The sequence below is a fragment of the Strix uralensis genome, chromosome 1, assembly GCF_047716275.1.
Source record: "Strix uralensis isolate ZFMK-TIS-50842 chromosome 1, bStrUra1, whole genome shotgun sequence".
Taxonomy (NCBI): domain Eukaryota; kingdom Metazoa; phylum Chordata; class Aves; order Strigiformes; family Strigidae; genus Strix; species Strix uralensis.
The window spans coordinates 39,369,159-39,396,568 of NC_133972.1; the positions used below are offsets into that span (position 1 = coordinate 39,369,159).

At 40.4% G+C, this 27,410-nt stretch overlaps 1 protein-coding gene across 1 annotated transcript in view; it reads left to right on the top strand.

Annotated features, from left to right (window-relative positions):
- Nucleotides 1-2,421: 2,421 nt before the first annotated feature.
- Nucleotides 2,422-27,410, top strand: part of MEOX2 (mesenchyme homeobox 2) — a 54,319-nt gene continuing 29,330 nt past the window's right edge. The window contains exon 1 of the mRNA XM_074892172.1: nt 2,422-3,233. Within this exon, the coding sequence (XP_074748273.1) occupies nt 2,723-3,233 (511 nt within the window). The 5' untranslated portion in view covers nt 2,422-2,722. The remainder of the gene's footprint in view (nt 3,234-27,410) is intronic.

Genomic DNA, 27,410 nt, shown 5'->3' on the forward strand with positions numbered 1-27,410 from the left:
GAAGCTAATGGCAAACCCTTTGCCGTGCCATTATAACTTTGCTATTGCGTTCTTTTTTTTCCTTCTTCACCTTTTGGAACCTCTCCTACCTCTCCCTAAAAAGTGCTATTTGGCTCCGTCTCTTATTTCTCTTGGAAACCTAATCTTTCTCCCTCCCCCTCGCACCATCTCACTTTCTTCATTGTGCTTCACTTATTTCGCTTTTTTTATCCTGTGCGAGAAATCCTGTGCGGCCATCCCCTAGAATAAAAAAAAAAAAAAAAAAAAAAAAAAGAAAAAAAAAAAGGGCATTTTTACACTGGCTTGGGTTTGGGACTTCCCCGGCCCCTCCGCAGCTGTGGCGGTGTCAGGGCTCCAGCGGCGGCGGCCCTTGCAGGAGGGGTCCCGCCGTTCCTGCCCCCCCGGCCCGGCCCGGCCCCGGCCCCCCGACGGCGTCTCGCCCCCGCGGCCGGGGCGGGCGGGCCGACAGCAGCAGGTTGGAGAGCCGCGGTGCGGCGCGGAGCGGCGCGGAGCGGCCGCGGGGGGGTGGCGGGGGGGGGGGACGCCCCTCGGCGCTCCCACCTGGGGCCGCCCGCGCCCGTCCCCGCCGCCCCCCCGCAGCCGCCGGGCCGGGGCCGCCGCGCCGCGCCGGTAAGGCGCTGGCAGTTGGGGTGGCAGTGCCGGTTTGTGAGGGACACCGCCAGCCCTGTGCTGGCAGCCCGGCGAGTTAGCAAACCCAAGAGGGGTTCGGCCATTGAGTTTTCTTTGTACTCCTCTCTTTTAATATTAGAGCACATATTGAAACGATAAACACAATGAAAAGCACAAAATATTTCATCAGTGTTGTAACTGTATATTTCCTTTATTCTGAAGAAATATCAAGTTTTGAACAGTGCACAGAGGCAGCAACTTCTGCTTTGGACGCCACTCTCTTTTTAAAGACCGCGTTGTTACAGTTAAATCTAAAGACAATTTTTAAAAAGCATTAGATGTCAGAAAAGGGGGGAAAATCTTACCGTCGAAAGACTGCTGCAGGTTCCAGCTCAGTCTGAAACTGCAGGGAAAAGTGGAGCAGCTGCTGAACAAAAGTTTTAGATTTTTTTTTTTTTAGAAAGTCTGCAAAACTAATTTCCCACAAAATAGGACTCAATTTCCGTTTAAGAAACTAGCTCTTGCAAATCTCATACAATTCCTGATTTTTTCCAATAGCAATTGAAATTCAATTTATCTTTCGCACATGGACCCAAGAATTTAGACTTAAATTCCAGGAGCGCAATGGTTTTCCTTTTTTTTTTTTTTTTTTTTAAATTTTAATTTGGGAGAGGAAGGTAGAGCGAGGAGGAAGGGCTAAGAAACAAAACGTTTCCGCAGTGGACACCTCTTTGGTCAGTGATCAATAAACGCGTTATCCTATTTTAAACCAGTTAACAGCCGCCTTCATGGCTACTGTTAATTCCACTACACGCATGTTAAAAAAAAAGAAAAAAAAAAGGCAAGCCCAGACTCTCTGGGTCGTCCCTCTTGAGCCGCTACAGACCGCAACGAAGAAAATGAAGGTGCGGGGAATAAAAATTGTGCGAGTTCTTGTTATGAAGGGGCAGGGGGCAAGAAGGGCAAGTGGTCTTTCTCCGGCAGACTTGGTCGCCCAGCGAGCGGCGGTGCTTTGGTGCAGCCACCCCCCAACCTGGGAGCGCCGGGGCCGCGCTGCGGCTCCTCCCGGGAGCCGGGGGGCTAGTTGGGCGGGGGGAGAGTGGGGGGGGCGGTCGGCGGGGGAACGCTCCGCGCGGGCCGGGACCAGCCGCCCCCGTCCCCCGCGCCCTGGAGCGCGGTGCGGCAGCGGGTCGCTGCTCCCTCCCACCTGGGCGCGCAGGTGAGCCGCTGCCAAGCGCCGTCCCCCCCCCCACCCTCGGGAGAGAGGGGCGGGGGGCGCCCCCGCCTGCCCACCCCCGAGTAAACCCCCGGCATTTTTCTTCACGTCTCTACTGCGCTCCCCTGCCCGCTCCCCCGGGGGGCGGGGGCACCCCGAGCGGCCCCGTCAGCCCCGACGGGGCGGTGATGGCCCTGCGGGGGGGGGGGCGCCTCGCCCCCCCACCCCCCCTCCCCCGCCCCGCCCGGGACGGCGGCGGGGGGGAGCGGAGGGCTCGCCGGCCCTGGGGCAGCCCCGCCGGGCGCCGCGGGGGCGGGGGGGGGGGGGGCGTGCTCCGCGCGGCCCGCCCGGGGGCAGGGAGAGGCGGACTTAGCCCCCGCGGAGCCGGGCCCCCCCCCGCCGCTACCGCGGGCGCCCGGGGCGCGGGCGCGCAGCGCTGCCGCCCGCTGACGGAGCGGCTGGGCGCGGGGACGGCGCTGGCGTTTTGGAGGGAGTTCGCATGTGGTCAGTGCTGTGTTGCTAAGCCAGCCCCCAGCTCACATTACACACTACTGTATTTATAACCTCTCGGAGCCGTTTCCCCCTCCGAGCAGTTCTCTGGGACCACCTTCTATTGGCTTCAACCTCTCCCACTTCTTGACATCTGAGCAGCTCTGAGAAAGGCTCATCTAGGTCCGAGTGTTTATGCAGCGGAGACTGGCCACTAGGGCTAAAGACCTGGATTATCTGAGCTCAGCTGCCTGCTGCAAAGTCTGTCGTTGCCGTTTTGGAAAAAAAAAATCCCAACCCCGATCTGTTTACAGTGAAAGTTGACAAAGGGTGGTGAAGTTGGATCTTTCCTAAACTCTCCTGCCTGGAACCTGAGACTTGCATGCCATGGATCACACACTCTTTGGCTGCCTGCGCAGCCCCCATGCCACCGCGCAGAGCTTGCACCCTTTCTCCCAGTCTTCTCTTGCCCTGCATGGAAGATCTGACCACATGTCCTACCCTGATCTGTCTTCTTCTTCTTCCTCTTGCATAATAGCGGGATACCCCAATGAGGAGGGCATGTTTGCCAGCCAGCATCATAGGGGGCACCACCACCATCACCATCACCACCACCACCACCACCAGCAACAGCAGCACCAGGCTTTGCAGACGAACTGGCACATTCCTCAGATGTCGTCTCCTCCCGCCGCGGCCAGGCACAGCCTCTGCCTTCAGCCCGACTCAGGAGGACCCCCGGAGCTGGGCAGCAGCCCCCCCGTCCTGTGTTCAAACTCTTCCAGCCTGGGCACTAACACCCCCACGGGGGCAGCGTGCGCGCCAGGGGACTATGGCAGGCAGGCTCTGTCCCCGGTGGAAACAGAGAAGAGGTCCGGCAAAAGGAAAAGCGACAGCTCAGGTAACGGCTCACGCTTCCCCCTGCGGGGCGGGACCCCCGGGCGGAGGGTGCCGGGGGGAGCTGCGCTGCCGGGCCCCGGGTCCCCCGCTGCGGCCGGGCTGGGCTCGGCTGGGCTGGGCTCGGCTGGGCTCGGCTGGCTCCGGCCCGGCCCGGCCCCGGCCGCCGCGGTGCCCTCGCCGCCGGCTGCCGCCGGCTGCCGTCGGGCTGCCGGGTCGTTTCTTCCCTCAGACGCGCTCTCGGGATCCCCATCATTACAGCCAGCTTTGTCAGGGCTACCGGGGGGGGGGGGGGGCGGGGGGGGGTGTTGGGGCGGAATAAAAAGGGAAAATCCAGCACGTGATAGAGCATGAAATCAAGGTGGTGGTGGTGGCGGCGGCGGGGGGAGACTTTCCTACAGTCAAAGAGAGAAACGTTTGTAGTTTTGGTGAGGATTTTAGCATCTGGTCCCGCGTCCCCCTCCCCCCTGCCCGATACGCCACCTCTGCTTCAAAATTCAGAATATAGCGCGCTCCTTCCCCTCCGCCCCTTCGCCGCGGAGCTGACTGCGTGTCCCAGGCGATTGCACAACGCTTGGAAACTCTGCTTGGAAGTGGGAATTCGGGAGAGGAGCTGATGCCTCGCTGCCCCGTAGGATCTGGGTGCGCCTGCACCAAATCCTCAGCGTGGAAGGGGCAAAATTTGGAGTCTGTAAAGCAAACGGGTGAATGGGAGTTTTAGAAAGCTGCATCGCTTCAGTTTGCTGGTGGCGGGGGCGGAGGGAAGGAAGGAGCTGTCTGACTTTTAAAATCACTGCGATTCTTACTTAAACACGAGCATAAAAACATGTAGACCCGCAGTCATTCCAGGGCAATGATTTGGCATCACTGAGCGTGCAAAACACTGACATAATCTCTGCTTTTTAAAACGGCAAAGCCTGTCAAAGTCCCACTCTGACAAAAGCCACTCGGCGAAGGCAATGCAACCGATGGCACTTCCGTTAGGGCACACATAAACCAGAAGGTCATCAAAAATATACTGAGACAGGCAGGAGGCACTTGAAAAAGAGAGGGCTCAACAGTTTGAAAACCCAAGAGCAGGCATAGCGATTTGTTTGTTATCGAGGAAGAGAAAGTGAAAGGCTTTTCCAGATATTTATGAAGTTCGCAACTGAAACTGTGACCTCTTTCATTCAAAACGTTGTGAGCTTAGTAAAGTGGTAAGCAACAGAAACTGTTTTAAAAAATAACCCTCAAGGATACCATCATTTTCTTCATTGTCCGTTACATTAAGAAACGTTTTACAATAATTCAGAATGAGTTTAACTGAATTTTGTCTTACGTAGACGGTATACAGGCTGAAAACTCTTCCAAGATTAAAAGCCGTATTTAGTTAGAACACTGGTGGCGAAATCTATTGTTGCGTCTTCATTACATTTTATCAGATAAAAGAAATGCTCTGATTTCGTGAGGTGTATGAGCAATACTAAAATTTGGGCCCCCATCACTGGTGGGGAAATAAATGGATGCCTGTCGGTGTGAGGATTTATTGTATTTGTCAGTCTATTTAAAGCTGAAGGAAAAAAAGGAAATCGGTCCCTTTTACTGTCAGAGAAGTATCTGTATCGCTTTCTGTTTATTTCATTTTGCAATGCAAACCAAAAACAAAAGCCACCAGTGGGGAATGTCCCAAACCTTACCCTGAAGTGACTGGAGTCTTCCACTGGATTTAGTGGACAAGGGTTCAAGCCTTTAGCCGTGGTCACGCTTATCTTGCGCTGTACTCTGAACCTCACTTTCTAAGACCTTCTGAAGATCAAGGCAGGTAACTATTTCCTCCTCCCTTTCCCAAAGAAAAAAAAATATTATGGCCGTTCACACAATCGTGTATCTCTCAAACTGAAAGAAAGGCATCTTTTGACAACGACTGGGTAGCTGCTGTATCTTTGCATTTTCTTCAGGAAAAGCCTGAGTTTTGGACTAAATATTTAACCCCACCCCTTTATTAATCCTGAACTCTGATGCTAGATATTTAATGGCCTTCTAATGTATGGCAGCAAGAACTGTTTTTAAGTCACTGTGTTTCTGTATTTGTCATCCATAATTGTGCCTCATTTGATTAAAAATCATCCCCTTTATTTCTCATTAAGCAGTTTTTAAAAACAAATTATCGTACTTGAAAGAATTTAATCCCTGCCTTCCCCACTTTTTGGAGACATATTCATCACACTTGGAACTACTTCAGTAGGCATTTGTATAAAATCCTAATAGTAAATACCTAAGAGGTGAAGAGAGACTGTTTAAGTTTCAGTGCCAGCATTCGGAGACAATTATTAATGCTCTTGCTTATTTACAGATACATTTCCTCTTCTTAAGCGTATCACTTAAAGCCACAGAATGTTCAGTGTTTTCTTGAGCACTGATTCTGTTCTGCATTTCAGAGCTGAATTAATCTTAGGCTACACCTTGCTTGCACTACGCTGCTTTTATTTCTGAATGTTTAAGATCAGGAATGTTGGTTCATAAAGCTGAGTTTATAGATAGTTTAAAGTAAGTAAAACGTGAACATTCCTTGTTCATCATTTATCTCCCAAACTAGTAACTGTTGCTCAACCATATAGATATTCTGAAAATTTACCAGCAGAGATACCCCTTTTTACTTATTTGTTATGATGGCGGGAGAGTAATTTTTTAAAATTATAAGCAAAAATCCAGAGGATGAGAAATATTTTGGATGATGGACTGTGTGTTTGTCCCTGTGCTTGCTCTTTTTCTCTGCAGTTCACATATTGCAGGGGAATGGGAGGATGGAAATATTTTGCGCTGTTCTGTTATGCTTTTGTTTGGGATTGAGAAAGCAAGGTGAAATGTGCTTTTGTGGTAGTTTTATAAACTGTCTGACTTACAGTTTTCTTTTGCCCTAACCCAGGTTTTAAGCAGTTTGGGAAGTTCCCTTTGAAGATATTGAATAGGCTGCTACAGAACAGGGTGACATTGTCAACAGTTCTTGTTGTAAAGGACTGGGAAATACTGCTTACTTAATCATCGACCCCTGCATGCTACAGCTGTCAGTGTCTCCAGGTTTTGTAGTCGCTCTCTCATTATCTTCAGAACATCCATTTCAACCTGCCTAGGCCCAGGAGTGGGTCAGTAAACTAGCCTGCGAGTTGAGGAGTGATGCACCCAAATCTTTAGATGTTAATGTTTTGCAGTGAATAATGGCATCTGCATCCTCGCCTTTGTAACTCAGCTCTGCGTATGTCAAGGATGTAGGAGTAAAAAGACGATACTAAATTTGAGGATAGGTTAAAAATAAAATCACTTATTTTAAAGTGCACTAATGGTCAGAATTATCTGTGTGCTAATGAGGTGCGGATGAAAACCATGCTGAGTGTATAAAAAACATATTATTGGAGTGCTTTGTTGCTTTGTGTTACGAGTTGTTCTATATAGAATATTTTGGATTTTTCTAATGCCTCCTCTTCTTATTACTTGCTTGTGACTTTTGAGGCCATTTTACTTCTGCTTTTTATAGAGTAGGTTTTCATTCTCAGACAATGCAGAACACATCAAATGCAAAATCACTACTGTGATTGTCTAAGTTAGCTTATTTAGGTCCAAGTTTTCTTAAAACTTCAGTCAGGAGAAAAGCATATTAATGCCTATATAGAAAGTCTAATGTAGGTTTACTGAGAAATACAAAAAGAAAGTGAATCTGGTAGCCCTAAGGAAGCCGAAAATTCTATGGCGAAAAAAATATCTGTACTATGCTGAAAAGACCAGGGGGAATCTGAGTACTGTTGAAGGAGTTCTTCTAAGCAGTACAGCTATTCAAACATTTAATTGAGGTAGATAAATATATGTTATAAGTAAATTTGATTCCAGTTAAAGTCTAAGGTAATTAAACACATGCCCCCAGGCCTGAGAAGACTTTTTTTTTCTTTTTTTTTAAAGTTTGACATGGAAAAATGTTTTTATATGGCGCAGATTTCCAAGGACAGGCTAGCAGGTAATAACAACTATTCACATTTTTTTGACTGTATTTACAATAGTATCATATAGAAACGCTGATGTTAAACCTGCAAAACCATTTCAGGAATTCAGTGTTTCAATAGCTGTTCTGCTGGGTTTTGTTCATTGACAAATCACATGAAAAGAAAACAATACTCTTTTTCCAGTGTTTTAACATCTTTTACAACCTACCTATTCTCAACATGCAAGCAGTAAAAAGTTACATCTCCAGGGAATTTATTTTAAACACATCTAAATATCATAAATCATATGTACTTGTTTGAAATGGTCTCTAAAAAGCAGGTCATTTTGATAAATTATTCTAAATACTGCGAAATCATGGGTTTTGAGGACTTCTTATTGGTTTCTGAAACACATCAGCAAGAAAAATGAGCTGCACACTTGTAGTCAAAAAGAACTGTGTAACTGATTCATCAATATGTCTGTGCTTTTCAGCGTGGTTGTAAACGGAAGCAAGAAAAAATGCATAATAAAGCCTAGTTTTTCTGGAAAGAGTTAATTTGTTTGGTATCCAGTATCAAAGCATCACTTACCATTTAAAAAAAACACCACCAACAAAAAAAACCCAGCTCTGTAGATTTCATAAATGAAACAAGTTCAAAATCAGCTGAATAATAATCATAGTTCTTGGAGAAAACTTTTAAGACTGATTGCTTAGCAAATGTTGGGCTACCTAGTGGGCTATTTGCTGGATTGTTTAATAGATGAAAATTTACAGTGTGTTCACTTTTACTCTCAGGAAATATAATCAGGAACTTTTCTAGGACTGTAAATTTTTTAAACACTATTTTGCTGATACATTCTCAGAATTCTTTGCCCATAGCCAAAGAGTAATTCTGGGGACAGAAATAAGTATGGCTTCTAATTATGTATTTCTGTCTGTTTATATATAGCATTCAGTAGGATTTACACTTCCTCCCTCCCCAACCCACCCTTTTAGAAACATTGGGGTCCCAATCCAGACATTCACTGGAGCACAAATGTTTTTGTGGCAAGGTCTATTGACTCTAGTGGAACCACTGAAGTGCTCAAGGTTTTTTAAGCCGTTGGAGCTTAATTCTGTTACTCTGTTTTAAATCTTTGGCACGGAAAGGTAATTGCAGGTTATTCTTTTATTATTTGGTATTAAGTACTATCAAGAATCCCAGTCTTCAAAGCAAAGTCACTGAGGGGTCTGGAAGAGTAAGAAGTGTGGTACTAGAATGAAATGCAGAAGGAGATATGGACACATGGGGATTAAAGATCCAAACGTTCTGGCAATATCTGAAGAAATTTTCACTAAAGCTTTTCAAAAAATCATGGTTGTAGTTACCTTTCAGGATTTTTAAACTGCTGTTGCATGGTAGAAAAAAGAAGAATCCTTTATAATTCTTGCAGATATTTATTGATAAAATATTAGGATTGCCTGATTGTTTGAGCATTGCCAATAAAGCATTATATATATATAAATCAAATTTTAATTTCATTGGTTTTAATATCCTAGGATAAAATTTGTCCTAATATATCTAGCATAACTTCTTAAGTATTTTGCACAGTAAGTAATCAGCTTGCAGATTTTTTTTTTTTTGTCACTGTTGCCCTTTTTAGACATGCTAATTATTTCATAAGTGCTTTTTAATTGAGCCTGTTAATCTGCATATAGTTTGCCATTTGGAAATATTCTTTAGTGATGCGATGACTCGATATGCTGTATCTCTGAAGTCCTCAAGAGTAGGACTGAGCTCTGTGTCTTGAAATTCAAGGGAGGGTGACAACATTATCTTTGCTGCCGTCTGCTAATAATCTGATATTGCCCACCAGATTACTGCTTTCAGCAAATACAATGTTACACGGCAGCATGAATGGTCACTGTAGCATGTCTCTTTCAGTAGCAAAATGTATTCTACCAAGCAGTTTTGCTAGCCTCTGGAAAGCAAGCGAAATAAATCTGGTTTCATCTGCTAGAATAAGCAAAGTTTAAATCCATCAATAAAATGCAGTTGTGGTGGGGTTGAGTTCAATCCTTATTTTTGCTATGTTATCCTGTGTCCTTGTTCTAATACGGTTAAGAATGTAACTTGAAAGGACGTGAAAGGAAAGTTATATTTTTTAAATATAAATCCTTACATATGTCGCTAATAAGGTTTCTAACTGAAATAGTGTGGTGTTAGAGAAGTTTGATAAACAGTGCTTGAGGCTACTTTGCTACATCAGTGCACAGCTGAGCACTGAACTCAGTCTTACGATCTGTCTCAAGCCTGTGCCCTGTCCTTTTATGTCTGTTTCCCCAACCTATACAATGGCAATACCAGTGCTTTCCTTCCATTTGTAAAGTACCGTAAGCTTTTATTTAATGAAAAGCTTTGTGTGCGTGTGTGTGCACGCGCGCGTGCTCTTTTTTCAGTAGGCTTTAAAGACTTGCAGATCTGCATCACCATTTCTCAAGTATTGCTGGTGGCAGGGTAGGAGCGAGATGGTGTGCAGCCACAGAAAAAGCTGCCTTCCCAGTCCTCAGCGGGGCAATCACGTCACCTTTACTTGCATGAGCTTGTGTGGCTGCATAGGTGTGCGCAGCAAGAAGTCATTTGACTTCTGGGGTGAGCGTCTGAGGTCTCCAATGACCAGATAGCTACTTTTCTATTGTATTTAATGAAAGTCTGAATTAAAAAGTAGTCTGATGTAATTGTCTTGGATGCACACAGTCTAGTTTTGTAGTATTTGAATGATTAAATTTGAAGTATTTGAATCACTGAAAAAAGTTATTAAAATAAATGGTTTCTAAACATACCTGTGAAGGGGAGTTTCACCTGGATGATATTGATGACAAAACTCCCACTGATTTTTGGTAGTACCAGATTTTAAGACGTGCATTCTTACTACGAATGTAGCTTAGCTTTGGAGAAGGAGATAGACCAGCTAGCCGTGCTAGTGCTTATGCTTTCTGTGATACGCCGTCTTGCATGCTTCCAGCGGCAAACACAGCAAAGGAATGCTTGCTTGAAAAAAACACTGCTGCCATCAGTCTTAGTTTTCTAGTGTTTGTTGTCCTTCTTATTTCTTAATATATATTACAAAATCTGTGTCCTTTGATAAGTTTACCTAAATGATATCCATTTAAAATAATATTTTAATAGACAAAAATTTAAAATCACAGTGATGTTATTCAATCTCTGATAATTTTATATATATATATCTAATATCACTACTGCAGAGATGCATCACTGTATCCTAGCATTTGCTGAGTGATGCAAAGTGGAAAAAAAAATCATTAATATCATAGGATATGGTAGTAGACAGTTCACTGTCATGCATGAAAAGTTGCTTCTGAAGTCTTCTACTAAACATTATGAATCGACAACTTAGACTGTCAAAATTCTACTTCTTAACAGCAGTGATATTAAAGATGTAATACCCATTTTAGATTAGGGAGGATGTCCTTCATTTTGAGATCTTGGACCTACAGAAGACAGTAACCTCCTATTCAGAACTTGAGTTTATTTTCCATATGGAATTATGAATTTTACAAATAGCTTTGGGGGTAGGTTACTTGACTGGAAGTTGTGTAAATAGGCATGCGATTATACATCAAAAGAGAAATCAGAAGTCATGTTTGGAAATTGGCTACTGAATGTTTTGTTGTTTAATGATGAATGTGATCATTCAATACTATGTAGTCTGAAACCACTGGAGCTTCTTGCTCAACACAAAAAAAAAAGCAGTCTGAACTTTGTCTTGAAAATTACCTGTGCTGAATAAACCTTGCAGTAGTGGGAAAAGGGGCCCTTAAAATACATAAATAGAAGAAACATACATGAAAACTTAATGGTCATTTGAAAGAAAAGTTATTTTGTACTTGAACCTATGTTTCCTTTTATCTTTCTTTTCAACAAATGAAACAAAATAATTGACCAAACAGCAGAAGAAACAAGTCTCAAAGGAATGAATCAAATCTTTCATTTATGATGGAAGAGCATAGTTTTACTAAACCAATAAAATCCAGTGGATTATGAAACCCTAACTGGAAGCCAAGTAATCTTTTTTCTTTCTTTCTTTCTTTTTTTTTTTTTTTTATGAAGCTGCTTCTTGGACTAGAGAAAAATTGGTTGATTGAACATTATTTTATAGCAAATAGGATATGAAAAACTAAAACTGAAACAGATTACTGCAGGCTTTTAAAAGTCCTTCTTCCCTTCTGCATTCTCTCAGATCTCTAATAGCTATTTTTTATTTTTAGCAAGTGAACCCGAACAAATGCTGCCTCATATATATATATATCAACTGTGTTAGATGCACTTCAGTAGCCTCTGCCACCCTTGTGAATTTTGATTCTCAGGCTGTGATCCTATGATGATGCCAGTATGCATTTAATTCAGTATGTAGGGAGATGAATGAAATCTTGGGTCTGCTGAAGTCAAAACTAACTATTGAGTGGAGCCAGAACTTCACAGCAGAAGTAGTCATGTTACTTTGATACAAAAACACCTGAAGTTAAGTGTATGTTTACACATTTTGGTGAACTGGGGGCATTAGTCACTTGAATTTACCAAGCGGAAAAAACTTTCCCACTTTGGTCCTTCTAAAAATAGATACTAAAAAAATCTGTTGGACATATGTAGACTGACAATACAGCTCTGAAGAGAGTTGAATGAACCATCGGGTTTTCTACCTGCCAAGTAAAAAATGGCATATTCCAGAAGAATGCAATGTACCCTGACTGTGCACATGGGCTTCCTTGGAAGGGGGTGTTCTGCAAGGTGAGTGGGGCTCCTCAGGCACATGGGTCTCAGAGGCTTTTCAAGCCTTTCATTTTCTTTCAGCTGGTGCAGAATACCAAAACATTGTAGGCCCCATCCTCATAGGATATGTGGACAAGTGAAACCTACTTGTTAAAATGTGCTTGTTATTGTCAAAAGAATGGTAGGAACAGTGACTAGATGTCTCCTAAATTCAGTTGGTTTAGTGAAGGAAAAAGAACTGAAGTCAGATGTGTTGATAAATCATACAATGGCATGTTTTGTGAGGCTTTGCTACACTGAGCTGGTAAAAACAGTGTGAATGGAAGCCCGTGCAACTACAGCGACGTCGACTGCTCAAAGATGTCTTGTAAAGCTTTGTGCTTAGAATGCCAGATAGTATTTTCTGCCAGAAGAAAACACCAGTCTAGTGAGGGCTAAGACGTGTTCACTACTTTTAAATTGTTATTTTCTGAACTAGACTTTGAAACCTAGTAAAAGTCCGCAAGTCATACTCGCCTTACATAGGGCTTAGGAAGAACTGAGAACATTGCAAGTCCTTTGCACTTTGGAATTACTGATTTGATTGTATTGTATTTGATAGTATTAAGCTTTTTTTTTTTTCCATTTCTATATTCTTGTTTTGGTAGTACCACAATGACCTCAAGCCGCAGCTGCGTGTTAAGTCTTTGCGTTCCTGAGGACATTAGAACAATGCATACTAATGGTCTGTCTCCCGGCTCCCTCTCCGTCACTCCCTCTCTTTCTTTTTTACACAAGTACATTTCTGAAGGAGTGTATACGTGTATATTCTTTCAGTTTCCATTTATCCTTGCAGAATGAACCTTTCCTTTATTGCAAAACAAAAATTACCACCCTTTACCTTAATCACATTTCCATTAGATGCGAGCCTACAGCAATTTAAGAACCACAGTAATCGGCTAAATAGAACAGTACTGTTAGGTAACGCTAGTCTGTTAGACAATGCAAGATGAAACAGTTATGGATCAGTGGAGCACAGTCAGATAAGAATAGGAGGCTTCATTAGCAGATGTCCATAAGGCATCTTGAATCCACAGCATTATTTTTCCTGTATCATTACCACTTTAATTCACATGACTTTCAAATAGATTCTATTATTGGGCCAATTAAAAGAGTGACTATTCTGTCTGTATTATTTATTTTTATGAAATAGTAAATTATTATTAAAAGTAGTAAATAGACCAACTTCAATTATAAATTTTTAAAAAATAGTGTGAATAAGCACAGGAGAAAAAGCTGGAGACAAGAGCACAAATATTTTTGATTGGTTTAAATTGCAAAGAAATATGATGCCAAATTTTCCTGTAGGTTTGGTTTAGCTTTGCATTTTAATTTTTTTTCTCCACTCATTCTGACTCCTTTGCTTTTTACACTTTGACACATTGCTACAACTTTATGAGTTTGCTTCCTTTTTACTGCTTTAATATGAGGGTATGTACAGAAATCTAACAGTATTCGAACCCTGTAAAGCTATCTTTATTTCACTGGTTTCAAACTGAAATTTAGGCATGCAGAGAAGGCGTCAATCGAGTTTGCAGTCTGCTGGCATGAGAAATATCAGGGATTTAAATGTTTTTGTATTTGCAAACATATCACCAGAGCTTTGCCAGATATGACACCCAAACAAACACTTTTTTTGGATAGAGATTGTGCGTTTCAAGTACAGTGGCTAAATGCATCCAGCCATTTTGAAGTATGTTTGCTGAAGTAACTTACAGAATGACCCAATGCTTCACAGTTCTTGGGAAAGCCTTTTCCTTCCCTCCTGCAAAAGTCACTCAGTGCTTTACCAGTCTGTTCCTGGTGCTCTAACCCTGTTGAAGCTTAGGTTAGTCTACATAATTCTCTTAGATTTAACTTTATAACATTCAAAAAGTTAAGCACAGGCATGTCGGTTGCTACTCTGTCATTGATTCCTATAGCTCGATGGTGTGTGGCTAAGAAATGCCTGTAGTTCCACAACATATGGGTAGATACTATAAAAATATTATTTATGGAGGCTCTGGCTTGCTTTGTGTTTTTCAAGCATGTTTCCACAACTAATTGATAGTCTTAATTCACACACAGACAAACTAAAAGCTGCATCCATGTTAACCTTGAAACATATGGTTGACTTGATTATGTAAAGTGGAAAGCTTGACGCTACCTACATAGTGGAGTCTGGCTACGTGTTATTTCTGGCCTAATTATTAAAAGGACCTTGTTAACATTATCAGCAGACTCTTATTAGAAAAGGCAGAAGTGAAATACACACTGAGCTAGAAATGCAAGAAGTACTGCTCTTATCTGAAGAGTTCATATGAACCTACACGGAGCCTTACTAGTTCAGAAGTTATTTGACGGGGGGTACGTGTTCCCTAAATACCTCTGGAAGATTATTTCTTCAAGTTTGGAAAGTGAAGCAAGTCCAGGGAACATGTGTAGCGTGTTGCATAACAAGCACAAAAAAGTCTCCATAATCAGCCTTTGCACCCTCCCGGCCACATCATTTATTGTCTCCTGTATCTCTGCTCTCCATAAAGCCTAAGAGCTAGCTTTATGCAGTTAAGGCTGGTTTCTTTATAAAAGCAGACAGCATTTCCTTTCCTTCCAGGGCAAGAATGCACAGACGTAAGAAAAAAGTGCTCACAAAAGAGACCCGGGGGTAAGCACAAAGCATCTTTTTACAAGGGCAAACAACTCTGTCCAACTTCTGAACAGGGTGAGAACTATGGATCATATTTTGCCACCAGAGTTTGCAAGTTGCTTTTATCAATCTTCTCTCTCTCCAACATGTTTTCAGACTGTTTTCCAAATGATTTTTACACCACTTAGTAGAAATTGATTCCTGTTTTCCTGCCCTGGCCCTCTCCTGGCTCATATTTTTACCCTGCCAAAAGCAAAGCTGATGAAATGATCCTACCTTTCAATTGTACACTTTTGAAATTCCCTTTCTAGAATCCTTCTTCTGGTTCCAGCTTATCCTCTCACAGTTAAACTGTTATTTCCCTGCAAGGCATTGCCCAACTTCTGCTCAGCCGATGTTTTGGATCCTGTTTTTTATCTACCTCAATGTTTTCTCTGTGCTGCCTTAAGTATGTTCTTCCTTTTTCCATTCACACTCTTCTCTGTCTCCAGTACGGCTCACATACATATAAGAAACACCCAGAAGCAATACCCCATTGGCCTCAAACCATCAATTATTTTACTGTGAACTTACTTTTGATAACTGCAGGTCAGTCATGGCTCTTCTATGCATTTATGGTGTGTAAGAATATTATGTGTGCAAGGCTGAGAGTAAACAGGAAAAAACAGAGAAAAAAAGACGTTTCGTGTGCTGTCTTCTCTTCTTGAGGTTTTAACTTCATAAGGGTGTGTACCGCAGAGCAGATTCTGTAAACAGCTATAGCAGAAATCAAGCATGATCCTGACATGACAATGATGGTTAATATTTAATACCAGTGATGTACCCAGTGTTAAGCAGAGCCTTGTGTAAAAAGGAAGTATTTGAAACTATGCCACATGGGTGAAAATAAATGAATTAACTTTCTTAAAATGCACTCTTTAATTCCAAGATTTTAGGTAATAATTACTTGTGCCAGAAGGAATGTGCTTCAAAGAAAGTAAAGTCTCATTTTAAAGGAGCCTGTAAACTCTTTAAAAAGCATTTGCAATTTGTCCTTTCACTCTAGTTTTCTGTAAGAAGAGGGAAAATATTTTTTCAGGATTCCATTTCATTGATATAATATACATGAATATATATTTGGGATGTGTGTGACTGTGTGCGTGCATGTGCATATCAGATCTCAAATAACAGCAGATAGGGACCTGGGATAGTCCACTTGATTTGACTGGACCAGCACTTGGTTATACTGTGACATTTTATTCCTAAACGTGTTTTAAAAACAGTTTGTGGGGGACAAGGGAGCTGCAGGCAGGGAGAGGAAAGAAAAGGTACAGGAATTTTGCTGATAACTTTTGTATGCTTGGGCTTGGCAATTTTGCAGTTATTTTCAATATCTAGAGTTTTCCAGCATAATATCAGCAAATAGAGTGCATGGTAAAATTACAGAAGATATTAAATTTGAACTCTGGAGACATAAATTCACATGAGGATCAGATCACAAGATTGGCTGCATTCCGTCTAGTCTCCAGTGGGCTTTTTTCCATATCACAAAAATCACCATACAGTTTGGCACAACCTCCAGGCTCAGTGAAGAGGATTCTGTTCCAGGACTGAAATAACCAAAAGCACTAGATGCCAGAATTGAGGTGCATTTGCAGTGTAGGACGGAGACAGTTTTACAGCTTTTGTCTCTACTCTTCTTTCTCCTTGCTAAGAATAAATCTCTTTGGGTTTCAGTAAGAGTTCTATCAATTTTATAGAGGAAGAAGGGAGAAATGAGATGCTAACCTTAGTATTTGTGACTTTAAAGCTAACAATAGCTTAGGAGTGTGTTGTGTCAGTAACTTACATTTCTGGAGTGCACATTAGAATCTAGTAGTCAGTATTTGAGAAGATTTAAAAAAATTGGTAAGCAGATACTTTTCTGGTCAAAATTAGAAAAAAATTGAACAAGAAAGTTGCACACTTCTGAAAGTGATGGAGTCCTGCTCCCTTCCCCCACCTCCCATCACCAAGCTGATGTTTCCAGCAACTTCAAAAACAGAAGACTTCTCTGTAATCCTAAATGTACATAAGGAACAGATTAAAGTCCCGATTTGCAAAAAAATTTGAGCATATGCTTAAGAACTATTGACTTCAATGGGAGTTAAACGTCCTCACACACGCTTCTTGAACTGGAGACTAATAAGGATATTAAAAAGGATCAAGTGGCTGTCCACCTTCAGGAAATGCTGCAAAACTGTCATAGCTGAAAGCTTTTTTTGTCATAATCATACTAACTTTCATCACTACCCTCCTCACCTCACTTCCAACCTTCACAAAGAGGAGAAAACAACCCTTCTCTCCATCTTTTCCTCTCTCTTTTCCTCTCCTGTTCTCTCTTCTGCTACTCTATGCTAGGCTAAGCTTTCTCTGGCTTCAAAAAGGAGAGGAACTACAGACTCTGCAGTGTCCATTAGGGATCCGTTATTTCCAGTGTAATGAATGTGGAAGATGGTCAGATGGGACAGTGGATGGTGGCTGAACAATCCCCCTGAGATAATTAATTACAACATAATTAATTACATTGCTGTCTAGCTATGTAGACCTAGGAATGATTGGAAGGACATAAAAAACAGTACAGGTTAAAATAAAAAAAAAAAAAAAGGAAAGGAAACCTTGCTAAAAAGTCAAACATATTTTAGCTAGAGAAATCCTATTTACAGGGAAAAAGGCACACCCCCCCAACAGCAACCAGTATTTATATTTTTTTATTAGACGAGTGGCAGATACAGTGAAGTAGTGACGACTAAAAGGCTTGAGTGTGGGTTGATTTCTTTCAATTCTGTATGACAAAGCGGGTTATGTATATGGTTCATGAGTGTGGTACTAATTTATTAAATGCTCATTTGGACTTTAAAAAATAGCTTGCCTTCATTAGCAGTCTCAGGAAACAGACTCCATGGTGTAATAAATCTCACTTGCAGGAATTTTGGCCTGATACTCATCTTAAAATACTCTGAACTTTCTTTTTCTGAACCTTGTCTCATGCTCTACTACAGTTCTAAATATTTTATCCCTTCTCTTCATCATCCAGCTCTAAAACTGGATTGCCTTCTAAAAGGCAATTCTCATGCATCCTTATGCACAGGATTAGTTAGTTTGGGGATGAGTCTTTGTTCTTATCTTCAAGTTATTCATTCCAAATATTTTGTTTTGTTATCTTCAAGTCACTAATTCCAAATTTTTCGTTTTATTTTCTTAATAAAAAATCTTTCTACAACTCAAGATCAGAGATAAATTTGCCATAAGGGCTGTTTAGCATAGTATCACTTATAGAAAATAATTTATGTGAGAATCATTAAGCCTGAATATAGTTTGGAAAAGAAAAACTGATGAGAAGAATGCTCATTAGGTATAGGAAAAGCTGAAAATGGACTGTGTGGTTCTTTCCATTCCCCAAATTTTATTAAATTAGCTCATGTAAATTAGTAAAGATGTTTCCTGCCAACTCTGTTTACGTGCTTCTTGAAGCAGCTTTCTTTCATTCAAGTCAGAAAAAACCCACAGATTTCCATCCATGGTTCTTTTTTTCACTAGTTGCTGTTTCTTTTGCTGCTGTGTGTGTTGTTCAACTGAGATATCCAGTTGCTCTTTACTTTTGCCCAGTGGAGGCTACTTATTCATAAACCTGCTTGAAAGTGTTGAATGTGTCAGTATTCACTGTGATAAGCCTGCAAAATTTCTCTGTTCTTAAACCGAGACTTTCTTAAAATGTTTCTATTCACACATCCTTGCAGAACGGGTTTTCCCATAGTGGGAAGAGGACTAGGAATGGACTTTTACTCTCCCAGGATTAGTATCAGGTAATGCTGTGCATTTCCTATGTCATTGGTTTTAGTTGCAGAGGCATGGCACTACCATGTAGTTACATTTGCCTGTTTGTCTCGATAGTTGTCTTCTAACATTTAAAGACTAAGTCTTATGTCTACTTAGCACAGCTTTCAACCGTCTTAGGACATATCAGGGTCCAGGCACAATGATAGATCCTGGGCTCTTGCAGAGCACTGCAGGTCGTGTATCAGCCTCCATGTCATCGTAGGATGGACATAATTGTCCTGAGCAGCAGGAATTATATAGCCTCAGAACTTCCCTTAGCATGGTGTGGCACAGCACACATCAGTTTAAATTCTACTTCCACATCATGATGTGATCTCCTTTTTGTTTTCTTATATAATTTACTTGGTAATTTTCTGACCATTTTCGCTACTGTGTTTTGTTTTATGCTGTTTTTCAGTCTGTTCTGTCTTCAAATCTGTTAACCTGTGACCACTTTTTGATAGCCAAGTAGGATGGATTCATATTTTTTAAAATGTATTAAACCAAAAAATCTTGTTCCAAAAGATATGTTTTGAAAGATATATTTTTTAACAATTACTTTATACAAACTTTATGTCTGCTACTAATAAAAAAGAAAATATTGCAAATAGTCCCTAACTGGGCATTTTGCTAAGTTAGTGTTTTATTCATCTTATTATACTAAGGAATTTAAAAGCTAGAAAAGCTGCCATTAAACTGAAAGGGCAATGGAAAGTTGGTAGCCTAAACATTTGTTTTGATTCATATGGAAGAAAAGAATTTGGACCAGATGCTTGAAAGAGCTCAGAACCCAGCAGCCCCCATTGTTCTTCATTTAGGTGCCTAAATGGTAACAGTCGGGTGTGCAGTTTTCTTGAAAGCTGATCCTTTTGTGTTGAGGCAGCTTTCAGGCTTTAGCCTATCTTTTCCTGGCTGTAGAACTTTAACTGTAAACATTTTATTCCAGAATTGTCCCTCATCTATATCCTTCAAGCATTTGCTTATAGTTAAGAGATCTATTGTTAATATTGCAGAGCTGCAACCCCTTCAGCATGTCCTGAGTTTTAAAAATATGTGTCCCTCACGTTGCTTTCATACTGGGGACCTACTTCTCTGCATCTAGCGCTCTGGTAATACATTTTCAAGTTCAACCAGTGTGTGGAGTCTCTTAAAAATGCAGTACAGTCATATGCTTTTGTTTGCTTTAGGCTGCCAATCCTTTAAAATGCAACATATTTTGCCAGAACTGTGCACTTTCTGCTATAAAGTAAGCTCCTAGTCCTAAAAATTTCTGGAGTGAGGCTGGTGTATAGAATGCTTGCAAATCGTTGTGCTTATACTTTAAGGTTCATAATATACAGATTATCATAATATATGTAACTGCAAGATTGGATTAAATCAAGATCAAACAAGGCATCTAGTATGCCTTCTTATGGTTAAAAAAAAGGATAGTAAAAATTAGCTCTTTATTTTACATAAATTCTGTATACACACTTTCACACACAAATACAAACACAGTAAGAATACTATTTCAACTTCTATTGTGCTTTGGGCTGTAAAAGGTGTTGTATTTGATTCAAAAGTGCTACTCTTGGATTACGAGTTCTTAAAATTTAGATATAATTACTAAAAGGAGGAGAATAACAGTGGGCTTAGAAGACTTATTTTTAACAAATAACCCACCATGCTACCATGCTACCATGCACCCCAAAAGTAAAGAAGATGGGTGGCTTTGAAATAAGACACTGGAAAAAAATCAAGGAGAAAAAAAGATGAGTTTCCAACTCTGCCATAGACTTCTTATATGAATTTGCCTACTAGAACAAGCATCCAGAAACAACCAAGTAGTCTCCAGGTCTGGAAGTCAGCACATATACGTCTCAATCATGATTTTGCCAGGCAAACTGCCCCTGCTGAGAAGGAAGTACGTTATTTGGGGTAAATCACCCTGACTATACTCCCCACAGGAGTCCCTGTGTAGACCCACTAGTTTGATTTCCTTCAGAGTAATTTCAATAATCTTTACACAGTTCTGTAGTTATTTCATACTTCAGATCTTCAGTCTGAAAAATGGGCAAAATGGACTTATAGTTCCTTATGTATAAACAGCACTAAACCACTCAGCATGTCAAGATGGACTGGAAAGTAGGTAGAATCAAAATGCAATGATAATTCCGATTCCTAAATGCTGGGTGAATTACCAATCAGTTGATTTTTGAGCAGGTATGTGGCTCCAAAGAATAACACTTTTTATTTTATCATCTTAAATAGAGGCATTTTTATCATTTTGATGATTTTTGAGCCAATTATTGGCAGATGCAGATGTGCTTTAGCCAACCATATGTATAGAGGTGATACACAGATATATTTCTCTGCCTCAACAAATATTCCAGCTTCTTTCCAAATGGTGTGTTTATTTGGCTGATGCACAACCTCAGCCAGACATTTTTCTGAAATTGAATCCAGATCAAATGTAATGCCCTGCTGACTGGCTGGATCTCAGTGTTTGCCTTGATCAATGCTCCTCACCCTTATAGAAAATGGGCAGCTGTCAGGTTATCTGGGACTTTCAACACAGGTTTCTATATGTTATCCATAAATCTGTTGTACCTTCTTTGACAGATGCAAATGTCATATCCGGTTAGCATTTGAAGACTATAGCAACATAAATTTGGTACTATCTTGCTCTAGAATGTTTTAATTATTTATTTTTCACATTGAGACCATGCAGTTCTCTGAGTAAACCTTCATGCACTGCAAACCTACCACATGCTTAAAACCCTGTGCCTTTTTCTCCTGTTGGACTGAGTTTGACCAGCCATATTGTACAATTTCTATTGGGTCCCACTAAAGTTTCATATCAATTTTCATGTTTTATTGCTCCCATGTAGAATTCTCCTTCATCTTGTTCCATAGCACTAGGAGCTATTGCCATGTTGTGAATCATCTCTCCAGAACTAAGAACTTCTCTTCTACCCTGAGATTTAATTGGAAGAGATTGGGCACCCAGTTTTTTCTTGTCTGTCACTGACTGACTTACTGCCAGGAGATATTCAACAGTCTGGCTGCTTTTGCTGTATTTTCAAGACTAAATGTAGGCCATCAATATACCTGGATATTTTTCAGTACAGTTGTTATTACATTTCTGTACAGAGCTCTCGGAAATTGTGTGAAGGGTGATATATAAATGTACAGATTAGAGTGGAGTGGATTAAATAGGACTGGATTTCTGGAATGCACATCACCCCCTTACTATGAGTTCTCACAGTGTGGTTAGAGCCAGCCTGTACTGCATGAAAATTTTTTTGTGATGTCCATTTAACCAATAAATCTGTCATCACTGACTGGTCTCCATTTCCTCTGAAATAAACAAATCACTATTAGGTTCTTTGAAGCAGCAGACTGCCAGGAAACACAAAAGTCACTTTTGCTTCATCCACGGAGATAAAGTAGTTAGTAAGTGGAAATGAGCTGCAACTGAAGGAGCCTCAGTGTTCTCACACCTGCTAGAAAGTACAGTAGATTTCCACACAGCAGGAATTCAAACAAACCTCAGATCACTGTGTTCAGTGAAAGTGAGCTTGCCTAGCCAAGAAATGAATTGCAGGCCCTTAGAAACTACTTGAAAGCCAGTTTCACAGGGACAGAGGAAATTTGAAAGAGTCCAGGAAGCTCTTCTAGGTCTGTGACATCCATTGAGTCAGCTGTTGTTTGCCTGGCACCATATTTCTGACCTCCACGCTTCTCTGGCTCCCTTTTTGAACTAGATGGTCTTCTGCTTGCTGTGCTTGGTGTTTCATTCTACAGGTTACCTCTCTGTGCCTTGATTGCCTTTAGCATGGAGTGTTTTCATGTGTAACTTTGCATCTGCTTTTTCTTTACTCTTGAGATGGGATTTATGTCATTGCAATCTCTGTTTCCCAACAATCTGTGGCTTAAGTCTTATCTTTTACCTCTTCTCAATGTGAAAAATGAGTCTTGAAAAGCCAGTAAAGTCCTTAATTCATTCTAGTTGTTCTCTGCCGAACTACTTCCATTGCTGAAAAAGGTTGTGGAAGTTAAGGTTCTGACAGGTGAGCATAGCTGTGAAGGGAAAAAGATCTTGGGTTTAGGTTCTGTAACTCATTTTTAGGTTAACTAGTATAGTTTACTTCTTCATAAAATTAAAGGAAAATGCTCCTGTTAAAAATTTGCAGTTATTTTCAACAAAGTAGCTTTAAGCTTTCTTCCTAATAAAAACTGACTTTTGACTTGTACAAATGTTTGTGAATATGAAAACTACAAGAAACTGCTAATGGAAGCTGAACTCATGACAGGAACAATCAATAATAGAAGAAAGATTACTTTTTTTAGGAAAATCTAATGAATCTTCATTAGGGGTGGACTCCTGGCCTAGCAAAAGCTAATTAGAATTTTTAAATGGGACAGTTTTACAGCATAGTTTATAAATAGTGTTGGAACACCTTTCATTTCTTTATCCGTTCCATTTTTTATGCCTGTTTCTAAATCATTTGATGCTTGTTAAGAGTTTTAACATCAGTATTTCTAATGACATCTTTTCTTTGTTGGAAAACAGTGTTATTACACTTTCGGTAAAAATTCTGTCTTGGATTTGGATCCACAGCCGGTATTTTTGTTTTTGCCTTTAGTCCTATAAATAAAATATTTAATTTGTTCTTAGGCAGATCCTTTTAAGTGACTTATTTTCAGAGTTGTGCTGACATTCCACTCTATTTTTTATTGGTAGAAAATTTAATACTTCACATTTTGAACTCATGATAAGGTAGAAACTATTCTTGTAATTACTGCAAACATAAACACAGGCTTCAGTTGTATCCTGTCCAAATGCTTATTCTAACCCCTGTATTCAGATCGTCCTCTGATGCTTTGTGTATATACTGTGTTTTATAAGTTAATATGGACTTTTAAAAGGATGTACATGTTTTTGCCAGTAGTGACTTAAGGGGACATTCTTGTATCTGTCCTTTTCCTGGCATGGACTGGGTGTGTGCATGCTCCCAGCACAGTGCTGAAGTGTCTCTATCTTCCTTGGTGGGAAGATACTGAAGGGTTGAAGGAAACTGGAGAGAAACACAGTGCTGTGCAGAACCAGAGGGATGTGCTTCCCCACACCCTGCCCTGAGCCAAGAGTTTACCCCATCACATGACCTTATGTGAAGGTGGGATGGGGCTGCCCTTCTTCCCTTCTTTCTTATTCTCTGGAGTCTGGATTGCACTAGTGACAGGGAGATGTAAAAACAGACCCATGGTAAAATGGTATAAAACTAAACCAAAAGGAGTATGGCACTTGCTGCGGTGCCAGATGCCAGATCTAATTTGGAAAACTTCTGGAAATAACTTGAGGCTTCAGTTATTGATATCTATTTCCTGACTCACATTTAATCCCACGTAAGTGGTGTTTCTGTCAATAACAGAATGAAAGTAAGGAAAAGAAAGGCATGTATCTGTCTGCCATATGTATGACAGCTCAAATCCTACAAAATACACTACTTGTTTATAAAACTGGTATTATATTCCAAATTACATTTGCCAAAATATCCTGAAATGAATCCATCTACACTCTGAAAAACTGCTTAGAGATGAATTTTCAAATGTGATTTTGGTAGCTTCAAGTCCTGAAAAGACACATTTGTTGAAACTACACAACTGTTTAAGTCCTGATGTATCACAGACATAATCTGGGGTCATTGGAAATGAAGAATGAAATGGTGGGAAGAATTGGAGAGAACAGGAGAGATTTTAAAAGTTGAAATTCCTGAAAATGCTATATTCTGTATCTAGCTGGTGGGAATTTAGGAAATATGAAGTAGAAGATTTCCTCCTCCAGTTGTCATCTTTGTCTTTGTTTGTTGGTTTTCCCAGAGACTTATGGCCCATCATTAACAATAAAAGCTGATGATTGTTCACATGAAGAAACATCTTCACACCTGTATCTTTGTATCAGTCAGGTAGCATGTAGACTTCTGCATAGATGGGAATCCTGGTTTTGCTGCTTTCAAGGTTATCTATAAAAGAAATGGGAAAACCCCATAAGATTAAATAATAAGGTATACCTTAAAGGATGTGTGAATAAAAACTGCATAAGGGTTCTTGGATTACGTCCTTAGATAATTTGTTTATGTAACTGCTAAAGCATCTTGTCATAGGAAGAAGGAAACTTTGAGGACTACTAAACACTTAGCTCTACATTACATGAACTTCAAGGAATTTTAGTTATATGACAACTGTAAAGAATGTTTTTATATTCTACTGAGCAAATAAGGGATCACTTTCCCTGTTAATTCATTTAATATCTCTGAAGTTGTAAAAAATGCAGTGAAGAAAGTTTTCTTCCAGATCAAAAATACAGGATGAGGTAGTGCTAAAATGGGATCTTCAAGCCATTTTAAATAATCCTGGAACTCAAAACTTTTAAACTTCTGTCTTTCGTTTGATAGCTAGTTTTGTAACAGTTAAATGCTTAGGAGTTTCCTGTTTACTTTGTCTTTCAACAAAAATATTGACCCCAAAAAAAGTGTCATGCAGGCTCTATAAATACAATCAGAAAGATACTTCTTTTTAAAGTTTTTACTTCAGTCACAGAAACCTAGGTTTGAAATGATTGGGCAAGCTCCAGGTAAGCATCAAAAAATTTCAGGGGTTGTTCAGAGCAAAAGCTACAGACAGTTTTTCAAGGCTGGTTCACTGATTTTATTTATGCTGGTCAAGTACTTTTAGTGTGTGATGAATTGAAATAAAAAACAGTTTTTTAGCTACTTTATGAGAACCCAAAGATGTCATGTTCATAAATTCTATATATTAATATTGCAGAAAGGAAGTAACTCCTGTGAGTACTATGCAGCTTTTGTTTGTGTTGTGTGTATGTTCATGACTTATTGAATGAGCGTTAATAGAGCTTTGTATCTGCTCCTGTAAGCCATGAATTCTGGAGCCACACTTCTCTATGGGAATGGAGATTGTCTTGGTAGGAAAAAAGACCCGACTCTGCATTTGGGAGCCTCTCACACTCCTAAGTTTTGTAATTGTTTCAGAGGAACACAGTTGCCTTAGAAAAGTCATATCTTGGAGAGAAAAAGCTGCCTGGTTGCTCAAGGTATTTTGGGGGCTCTTTAAGCAGCTAGAAAGAGACATCGAGGTGGACTTTTTACTTCAAGGGGGAGCCAGTGCACAGAGGAGGAAAGGAAAGTGGTATGTCATGTGAATCTTCACGCTAAGCAGACTACTTGTGTGTTTATGTATCAACTCAAAATTTTTTCAGGATGTGTGACTTAATACCTGCATATGCATTACATCAGTTAGCAAATTCTGCTCATTGGTGTCTGCTTTGTTTCAGGTAGGATGGGACATAATCTTCATCATCTGGAGTGAGAGTTAAGCACAGTGAGAATCAATCCGAGCAAATACACAGAGGCTAGGCAGTGACAAGGGCATCTGCCTGCACGTCTTAACATCAGGAGGAGGGGGGGTGAGGTGGAATGTATTCAGAGAAGGAAACATTTCAGACAAGTACTTTGGTCCTGTCTAGAGTCAGCTATGCCTTGTCCAAGTGATGATTGGTACCGGATATAACGTTACCATCTCCTACATTTTTCTTAATATTGATTTAGAGTAAATGAGGAGCTGAACATCATTTTGGCATCTCAACATTATTGCCTGACTGGTTCTTAACTACTTTTGTAGAAATATTGAATGCTTTGAGAAAGGAATGGTATAGATATTCCAGGACATTATATTCATAATGATTCACAAGGTTCTGGATCTGAGAGGAAAGTCTGTGTGTAATAGCCAGTTAAAAATGGGATAAATTTGATGATGATCATCAGTAGAAGGTGTAGAGAAATGACTCATCTGGAACAGCATTGTGGGTCACTGAAGGTCATTTTCCTTAGGAAAAGGGGTACAAAAGGCACTGTCCTTTTCTGAGCACTTTCTACAACTTCTTTCTTTTCACACACACATTGCTGAGAGTTGTGAAACAACTTATTGTTCATATCCTGTGTGAGTGCTCCGTGAGACTGTGATTTGTAAACAGGTTTTCAGAACTAGATTTGAGCTAATGACTTTCATACACTATGTGTGTTCTTTTACAAAGTTTTAAAAATTATTTTGATTCCCCTAAACATCTCCTGTGTGCAAAGGGAGTTTCAAAATGGCTGTTTTCTAAATATGCTTAGGAAGATGAAAGTCTAAATACTGATAAATGATTTTACCCCTGGGCAACTTGATGTATGAGTTGTCTAAAAATAAATGTCTGATTTTCATAGCTCTCTTACTGATAAATGGTTATCTTGCATTTGCAATGATGCTTCTGTAATTTCAGAAATTGCTTCCACCTTGAAACCATTTTTGGATGATTGTGGCTTATATTCCTGCTTCCTAAATATATTTCTGGAGTTTTAGGTCAGATTTCTATGTATAGGGATCTCTTCATCTGTTTGAATTATTGATTTATAAGAGGAATAGATCATACCCACATTGCATATTACCAATTTGTCATGTAGAAGATAAGCTGATTTATACCCACAAAGACTGGTTCTTTCAGATGTTAAAGCATCTGAATGTCTATGTAGCTCAGTGGACCTGAGTATCTGTTGATAAAGCTCTCACGAAAGGTTCGCTCACCTTCTCACAAAAGTCTACAAAGGTTTGCTGAGAACTATATATGCATTTTCATGTTGCTTTTGTCCTTTCATTCTTGGTTTAGACCCCAACATGTTTCTTTTGTTTAGCCTTTTGCTAAACAGAAGTCTGAGGACACTGCATATTTTGACCTTTTCCTATGATTCTTTAATTTCCCGCAACCTTTGAGATAAATCATACTCTTTTTTTTGGTCATAAGCATACTGTAAGGACTTTTAGAATTGCACCACTTAAGACCACTCAGAGAAACAGACTGTGTTGCTGTTGCTTCTGCAGTTGTACCTCGGCGAGATGTAACCTGAAATTCATCCTA